The sequence below is a fragment of the Ovis canadensis genome, chromosome 3, assembly GCF_042477335.2.
Source record: "Ovis canadensis isolate MfBH-ARS-UI-01 breed Bighorn chromosome 3, ARS-UI_OviCan_v2, whole genome shotgun sequence".
Lineage (NCBI taxonomy): Eukaryota > Metazoa > Chordata > Mammalia > Artiodactyla > Bovidae > Ovis > Ovis canadensis.
In genome coordinates this window covers 142,041,211-142,050,257 of record NC_091247.1, presented here as the reverse complement: position 1 = coordinate 142,050,257, position 9,047 = coordinate 142,041,211, and the positions used below count along the sequence as shown (strand labels likewise).

Genomic DNA, 9,047 nt, shown 5'->3' with positions numbered 1-9,047 from the left:
CTAAACCCCAAGCCCACATAGGTTTATTATCCCCTTTTGAAATCACAGAGATGCACTATGGAATGGAAACTCACAGCTTCCTCAGTCGACCTGAGCTTGACTCCATCACCCAAGGCCAGGATCCCAGCGCCTCTGAAATCGCCCCCTGCTTTCAGGCTATGAAAGCTGCTATTTGGCAGGGGTTCCAGGGAGCAAGTGAAGCTTAATGATTTGTGGATGACTGAGTGCAAGAAAGCAAACACAGGAGAGACACAAACCCTTTATGCCTTGGAAGGTTCGTGTCACACCAACCGGTTGTTTTCCATCCCCTGCGAGATGGAGGCCAGTCAGCAGGAAGGATGCCCCAATCTCCGGAAGGGGTGGCACTGACACCCTGTTTCATGGTCAGTTCTGTAAAGTGTTGCCCCTGACTTGGCAAGCAGTTTGAATCAGAGAGAGGGGTTTGGCAGCATAAGCTGTACAGAATCCCCATAGGACCGGTGGGGGCGGGGGAGGCCCTGGGGGAGCTGCCCTGTGATAACCTAGGGAACAAACACGGAAAACTAGGGGACGTCAATCCCTATCTGGAGCTCATTAATGGGGAACGCCATTCAGCTGTGAAGTCCTAGATGGGGTGATAGGCATGCTGCGCCCAGGGGTAGGGGGTGGGGGCAGGAGGCGGCCACAGGGGAGAAAAGGTATCGGCCAGACTCCACCTACATCTCACGTGTCCAAATTCAGGATGGAGGGACCCTATAAATGCCCAGGACCAACGTACCTGGAGACCCTGAGAGAGAGACAGACAGACAGAGGGAGAGCGAGAGCTGCAAGCTCCCCTCCCCGAGACCCCTGGGCCAGCCCACGGAAGGCTCCGCAGCATGTGGGAACTCCGGTCCATAGCCTTCTCCAGGGCAGTGCTCGCAGAGTTCCTGGCCACACTCCTCTTCGTCTTCTTTGGCCTCGGCTCAGCCCTCAACTGGCCACAGGCCTTGCCCTCTGTGCTGCAGATCGCCATGGCCTTCGGCCTGGCTATCGGCACCCTGGTGCAGGCTCTGGGCCACGTCAGCGGGGCCCACATCAACCCCGCCGTGACTGTGGCCTGCCTGGTGGGCTGCCACGTCTCCTTTCTCCGTGCTGTCTTCTACGTGGCCGCCCAGCTGCTGGGGGCTGTGGCCGGGGCCGCCCTACTCCATGAGATCACCCCACCAGCTATCCGAGGGGACCTGGCTGTCAATGCCGTGAGTAGCCGGAACTGTGTCCTTTCCAGAAGGGAAGATCCTGGCGAGTCCCTTGCGAGGGATGAGATGGGAGGGACCACATCTGGGTGAGGGTCTAGGTGGGGAGACAGAGACAGAGAGAGGTGGGATGGGGAAGGGGCAGAAATGCTGGAGCATAGCTGCCCCAGGAGAGTCAGGGTGGAAGGAGCAGTAATGTCAGAGCAGCAGCTGGGTACCCACGGGTCTGCTGGTGCCTTCTGCCCTGAGCCTCTTGGAGGGAGAGCCACGTCAAGGACTCTGTTGACTTGATGCTCGCGTTGCAGCGAGGGCTGTGCTAGAACTCACGGAGGATGGAGTCCCCAAGCAGACATGAATAGACTATGAAGAAGGAACTTCAGAGAGCTAGTCCCCAGCATCTTCCTGAGGGAAGAAGGACCCAGCATTCCAGCAGCAGGGGCTCCATGCAAGCCACATGCGGATAACTTACGACAACCCATAAGGGAGGGATGAGAAGATCCATTTCTTAAGAACATGGAAGCTGAAACTCAGAAGGGGGAAGTACCAAAGCTAGTCTTTAAACCCAGGCTTGACTGTAAAACCTGTGGTCTCTCTACCCCACCAATACTCCCTCCTTGAGCCACCATCTAAGCCTTGTTTTGCAAACAAGGAAACAGGTTCAGAGAAGGGAAGTGACAGGCTAAAAGCTCTACAGTTTTGTTGACATCAAGGAAAGTAGCAGAACCCAGGGCAAAACTGAAGGGGCAAGGTCTCTCCAGACTTTGGAAATTGTCCCCAGAGCCCATGAGCTGATTGACATGACCAGTGGCTTTGGGAGCTGAGGGTGATGCTGTGGCCCCTCCCCCTCCACACCCTTGCCCTCTCCCTCTCCTGGGTCTGGGCAAGGCCTGGGCAACTGAGGGCATGGGTGGGAAGAGACAGCCTGTGCCCCTCAACACAGCTCTAACTCCTCAACACAGCTCTAACTCTTGCTCCTCTTCCAAGCCAGGAAGGCGTGTGCTCCTTTCACGCCTCGATCTCCCGCATTTCTTGGCCTTCTCTACCCCTGGGCCACTGGATGAAAGCTCTGATGTCTCTGAAGAGTACTGCATGGTCTCTGTGGCCATCCCCTCCCCTATATAGGTGGCCTTCCTCATGCAAGGAGCAAGGGTGTCCCCACTGGGGAACTTCTCTCTTCAAATGGAAAATATGATGAGTCTGGGGGCTCAAGTTTGAGAGAAGGCAAGCGTGATGGATAGGCTGAGAAGTCTGACCATTTCCATTGAGAATGAAATTAGTTCAGTTTGCAGCCAGATGAGGTCTAGTTAGACTAAAAGGAACTTTCTGAAAGCATGGTCAAGAAAGCCTCAGAATGTGTGGCTAGGAAATCTCTAATAGCAGAGCAACGGGAGTGCTAAGGGGCCTTGAGGACACAACCTCCTGCTTTTCCATCATCTCGCAGTTGACTGGGGCCCTCAGGAGGGAAGGGTCTGGGAGGCTCCTCCGAGTTTCTGCTCAGCATTTACCATCTTGATGACCTGGGGAGAACTTTCCTGGCTGGAATGGGGCAGCAGTGAGATGGACTTGTCCTGTGGCTAGCAAGAGCCAGATGACCCCCTTGGCTGTCCCACGTGTCCTCTGGAGTCACTGGAAAAGCCAGTCTGCCCACCAAGAATTCACCACTGACGTGCATCTGCTTGTGGCAGGCAGACTCCACCTCGTTCTTGGTACAACACCATAAGGAGAATTCTGTGATCCTCCACTCTGAGTGGTAAAACTGAGGTTCAGCATTCAGTTGATTCGAATCACAGAGCCATGTCAACACCTGGAAATGGACCCAGAGCTGTCTGACACCGAACCCACATCCATACTCTCTCCTTTAGACCACTCTTTACCAGGGAATGGAGCTGGGCCTCTGCCTTTGTCATTTGTCTCACAGTCCCCCAGGATCCATTCTGCTATCCCCATTTTACAGAAAGACAAACTGAGGCTGAAATAAATAGAGCCCCACAGCAAGTCAGAGGCTCCAAAGTATCTGTCTCCAAAGCTCTTCACTGCCCCCACTATAGGCTCTGATATTGGAAGATGAGAGGGAGTTGAGGTTAGATTCCAGAGAGGCCCAAGGGCGCCATCTCAATGGTTAGGACCCAAGGTGGGGGTTCAGAGCCTGAAGAAGGAGTGTGGGAGCTCAGGGCTACTCCAGCTTCACCCAGCGCAGTGCCCAGACCCAGAGGGCAGGGTGTAGGGTTCAAGATAACAAAACCCAGAGAGAAATCCAGTACTGGGTGTGGCCGAGTTATGAAATCGCCTCTTCACTCAGCCCCAGGTTCTCTCGTTACAAGGTAAGGTCGGCTGGGACCATGGGCACCCCACATGGGGGTGGAGGCATCACAGTACAGGGCCCTAGCACCTCCACCTCAACCTCCGCAGGATGTGCAGAGAGCAAATCCACAGGGCAAAACTGACGCCTGAAATGCAGTAGGAATAGGCAAGGTCAAGGGGAATAAGCATAGTTGTGCACAGGACTCTTGGGGGAAGGGAGCACACTTGTGCCAGCCCCTGAGCTAGTCCCTTGATCCTGTTCCTGGGAGCCCTTTGACCATAGGAGGAAAGACCTCTCACTATACCAGTATCCTATGGTGTAAATAGCGAGGAAGGTCTTCCTATAACCAGGCCTAAAACTTCCTGCTGCAATCAAAACCTCTTCCCTCCTTGTTCTTCAGGAAAAAGAAATTCCACATCTCAGTACCCTTTTCCTCTCACACTGCAGGCACATAATCCCAGTTACCAAACCTAATGGGCTATGGAGTCAGTTTCCCTACCTCTAGCCTGGGAACCACAAGCAGTCAGTCATAGGGTCCATCCCCCTGGCTGTGTGCCCTGGCCCAGTAAGAACCCACCAGTAGTGTGGACTAAGGTGGTTGGTGCGCCCTGGCGGATTGTGCCTGGAAGCCTATCTGGGTCCCTGGCTGCAGGTGGACAGGAAGATGACACCAATGTGGGGAGCATGCTCAGTGTGTCCCCCTCCTCTGTCCCCAGCTCAACAACAACTCGACAGCTGGCCAGGCCGTTACTGTGGAGCTTTTCCTGACACTGCAGCTCGTGCTCTGCATCTTCGCCTCCACTGATGAGCGCCGTGGAGACAACGTGGGCACCCCTGCCCTCTCCATTGGGTTCTCTGTGGCCCTGGGCCACCTCCTTGGGGTAGGTCGTGGCCACTGATTCCAGCCTCCCTGGAGGGACAGACACACGGACCTTCCCCAAAGAAACAGATACACAGACTGCTCTAGAGATAGATACACAGAACCCCTGAAAGTGACAGAGACACCCCCGGAGAGACAGATACACAGACCTCCCAAGAGGGACAGACACAGAGTGTTTGACCCCAGGCACCACAAAGGGACAGACAGCACTCCAGCTTCAAACGAATAGCAAGTCCTGTAAATACAGCACAAACTTAAGTATCCACCCATGAATGCCCTTTAGGCTGAGGTCAAGCACTGGAGAGGGGCACAGACTCTGGCCCCATCCTCAGCCCGCCCGCCTCCCTGCCTCCCTCCTCCATTGCAGATCCACTACACCGGCTGCTCCATGAACCCGGCCCGCTCCCTGGCTCCAGCGATCGTCACCGGCAAGTTTGATGACCACTGGGTAATGGCTGAAGCCTCCCTGTCTTCCCCTCCCGCAGAAACCCATCTCCACTAGAAGGGAGAGCAGTGGGATCAGCAAATCCACCCCACCCCCAATTCTCCTCCTGGGGCTACGGGGAGTCTTGGGTCCACCTTTCAGGTCTGACCCCAGAGACTCCGTTTCTACATCTATAAATGAGGATAAGAGTGGTTGTTCCTTTGGCTCTGGGGAAAGATTAAGTGAGGTTACTGGTTTAAAAGAGATGACGCACTGCCTTAGAATTAGATAAATGGTAATTATTCATACTAGATAGAAATGACATATTTCTATCATTTAGCACTTATCTAGTACTTCCTTAGTATGTGCCAGGACTTACTCTAAGTGCTTTGCAAATATTGACTCAGAGTTTTCACAACAACCCTAGGCGTTAGGTATTAGAGTGAGCAAACAGGCACAGAGAGGCCAAGTAACTTGTCCAAGGTTGCCAGGGAGTCCGCACTGAATTCGCCCCATTAGCCCACAACTAACAAGTCTTCCCAGCTGCTCGCTCCTCCTCACTATTCACACGGAAGAGAGTTTGATACCCTTCACCGTGCGAGGCCCCCTTTCAGCGCCAACGGGGAGAGGAGCATCCCTCGAGCCGCCCTCTCGCTCGCCCCCCAGGTCTTCTGGATCGGACCCTTGGTGGGCGCCATCGTGGCCTCGCTCCTCTACAACTACGTGCTGTTCCCGCCCGCCAAGAGCCTGTCGGAGCGCCTGGCGGTGCTGAAGGGGCTGGAGCCAGACACTGACTGGGAGGAGCGCGAAGTGCGGCGGCGGCAGTCAGTGGAGCTGCACTCCCCGCAGAGCCTCCCGCGCGGCAGCAAGGCCTGAGCGCCGGGACGGGCTGGGGGAGCTCGCCCGCCCGCCCGCCACCCCGCCGGAGCCCCTCTCCCCAGGCTCGAAGCCGGCCCCCAGGGCACAGTAGCTGCTTCCAAGACGCGCCGAGCGGCCAGGGCCCCGGGCACCGCGGTGAGCCTGGCAGATTCCCCTGGCCTGAGGCTGCGCGGGCCAGCAAGTAGTGGACCCTGCGTCTCCTGGCGGGGAGCTGGGGAGGGAGAGCGGAGCTAGAAGCTTCCTCCGAGAGCCTGCGCAAGTGTACTGGGGGGCTGGGGGACGGGAGCCGGAAATGGTGCCCCATGTGTTTTTGCGTGTTCGTCCCCCAGTGCCTCTCTGTCCCCAAGTGCAGGGCTGTGCACACTCCTGAGTGTAAGCAGGTGTGCCTGCGCTGGCGCAAGTGTGCCCTGGCTGATCAGCTCTCACTGCCTTCTTGACCCCTCCCGCCCTACTTGCGATAAATCCGCGTCGTCTGCAGTGGAGGCGTCCTGTCCCCAGGAGCGCTAAGCTCTCTCCCCAGAAGGGAAGAGGGGAGTGTGGAGGCCACCCAGAGAGGGCTAGAGGGAGGCACTGATTTCTACTCCCGACTCTGCCCCTTCAGGCAAGTTTTCCCAAGCTGCGGCACTGGGGTCCTAAGATTTGCCAGGAACCCTCGCTAAAGGTAGCGAGGTTTCAACCAGAAGACAGCTCCCCGAGCATTGGCCTGGGATGGGAGCGGGGAGAGGGAAGTTGGGGGCCAGGAATCTCCCTCCTGCCCTAAGAGAGGACCTCGCCCCAGGAAGAAGAAGCAGGCATGTGTGTGTGTGTGCGCGCGTCTCCAGCAGGTGTACCACCGAGCCCATCTGGGTGGGGGCGGGTGGGCTGCAGACTGAGAGATCAGCCTCCCACTGTGGCAGAGAGAACAAAAGGGTTTAGTGGGCCCCTGGCCTTTGTCTTGGGAGGGGGAAGATTTGCAACTAGACACTTCTTGAAAGGGGACACTCGGTTTCGCAAGTGAGCCCTCTCACCCAGCACACACCTATGGCCGGCTGGGCAAGGCACTCAGGCACGTAACCACAGGCACCAGGCAACATGCCCCCATCGCCCATCCCACTTCCGGCCCCTTCCCAGGAAGCAGCTCTTCTTCCCCTCTCTCCCTTCCACCTCCCCAGCCCTACTGCCCCCTCCCTTCTGGCTCCCCCCATAGGACCTTATTGTGGAGAGAGCAGCCTAGCACTCTCTAGGCCAAACAAGGGGAAATGACTTGTCCAGGCAGAGACAGGTCTATGTCTAGAGCCGGGCCTTCTAAATTTCCAGGCCAGTGCGATGTTTCTCAAACGAGATTAACTAGGATTAAGTGAGATCATGCATGTAAAGATGCTGTGTGAACTATAATTCCTCATACCATTATCACGCATTAGTGGGATCATTTCGCTATTTCTGTTCCTGGGGGTGGGGTGGGGGGAAGAATACAAAAGGGGCATGACCTTTGGCCTCCTGTACCTACTTTAATTGTTGGTTAAAGCAAAGGCAGGCCCTGGTGCCCCAAGGTACCAGCAGGAGATGGGTGTGGGGCTAGCCCCATCCTGATTCTGCCTCTTCACCTCTCCCAACTCTGAGCCTCCACACTCACTGTTCTCCCCTCCTCCCACCACCCATGCCAGCGGTTCTCCCCTCCCTCTCCAGCCTGTTGCATAGCTGACCTAAGGACCACACCATGAGCCCCCTTCTCCATGCTCTGATGCCTTCATGCTTTCAAGGCTTTTTTCTGTGTCTGTCCCACACTGCACAAGCATCACTGTGCACCAGAGCTTCCAGCCCCTTCGGGCCCTCCACCCTCTTCAGAGACAGACTGGATAAGGAACACATATCTGTAATTATGCCCACTGCCTCCTCTAAGCTCTTTTCTGTCTTCCTTGACCAAACCTTCCTTCAGGTTAGAAAAAGCCTGCCCTCAGTCATAGATGATATGGAGATGATTCTCCCAATCCTTGACAGCTGATGACAGTCACTGGCCTCATTCCTGGAGGAGGGGTCAAGTCAGAGTCCAAAGTGACCCCCAGGGCTGTACTTCTGGCAGCTGAGTGTCCTTGCACTGGAATTTCAAAGGCAGGAAGGTACTGAGCTGTGAGCCAAGCCTGGATGTGTCTCGGATATTTCATCCCCTCCTCACTTCTCCCCAGCAGATCCTTCTGTGCTATGTTCTGTCACTCAATAGTTTCTGACTCTTTGCACCTCCTGGACTCTGACCCACCAGGCTCCTCTGTCCATGGGATTTTTCAAGCAAGAATACTGGAGTGGGTTGCCATTTCCTTCTCCACAGATCCCTCTAGAAGTTGCCAAAAATTTCTCCTTACAGCTGTTCCTCTTCCAAGATGACACTGTCCCCTGAACTAAATGTGAGATCCCTACTGCTTCCAGCCCCGATCTCCCAGATTGGGATCACTGAGGTCAGAAGTCAAAGCAGAAATCAAGTGATGGGATGGAGGGGAACTACACCTGTTAAGCACTTTTGTGTCCCAGTTTCTGTGCTGGGTGCTTTACATGCATTAGCTCATCTAATCCTCCTGAAACTTCAGGGAGGTTAGGGAAGGCCGGCAGCCGACAGCCATGTTGTGTTTTACTTTTTCCAAAGCATTTCCTTATCATCTCCTGCAATTATTTCCCAACCCTGCAAGACAGGCTGAGCAAATATTGTCCTTCCCATTTCAGGCCGAGGCTGAACAACTGGACTAAAGTCACACAGCTGTATATGGTAGAGCTAAGACTTGAACTCAAGCCTGCTTATGCAAAATGCCATGATCTTTCCACTCAGATGTCAGAACAGATCAGGCCTGTGTTGAGGCCACTTCTAGGGCCCTCCTGGGAGCCCTTGGCAGAAATCAGAGCTACTGGCCTGCCAGTATTGGGTGGGGGGTAGGCTGGGGCCAGGTGGGGAGACGATGACGAAGAACACAGGCTGGTTTCTGCCCTCAAAGAGCACCCAGTCTAGAGGAGGGTGGAGGTCACATGCCAAACCAGACAGAGGCAGGGCAGCATAGAGGCAGATGGACAGAACTCCAGGTCCCCAAGCTGGAGGACGAGGAGATTCTGAGCTGAGGGGAGGAAGGGCTGGCCACTGGGCCTCGGCTGCCTCCACCTCTTCACTCCCACTTTGCCCCTGCGTGGGTTGCTTCAATACTCTTTTGGGTCTTTAAGCTGCGATTCTGTATCTGGGCAGTGCCTCCCAGCTGGACTATGAGCTCTGTGGGGGCAGGGCTCCTTTTGGTTCTCAGATGGCACCCTCCTCTCTATCTTCCCTCATCTGCCCCATGTAGCACAGTGCCCTGCACATAGTAAACACTCAATAAATGCTCACTTGTCAATAAA

General features: G+C 55.4%; 1 protein-coding gene across 1 annotated transcript; it reads left to right on the top strand.

Annotated features, from left to right (window-relative positions):
• Positions 1–740: 740 nt before the first annotated feature.
• Positions 741–9,047, top strand: AQP2 (aquaporin 2). The gene is made up of 4 exons (XM_069580794.1): positions 741–1,217; positions 4,233–4,397; positions 4,764–4,844; positions 5,487–9,047. The coding sequence occupies exons 1-4, from the start codon at positions 858–860 to the stop codon at positions 5,694–5,696; spliced, it is 816 nt and encodes a 271-aa protein (XP_069436895.1). The 5' UTR covers positions 741–857; the 3' UTR covers positions 5,697–9,047.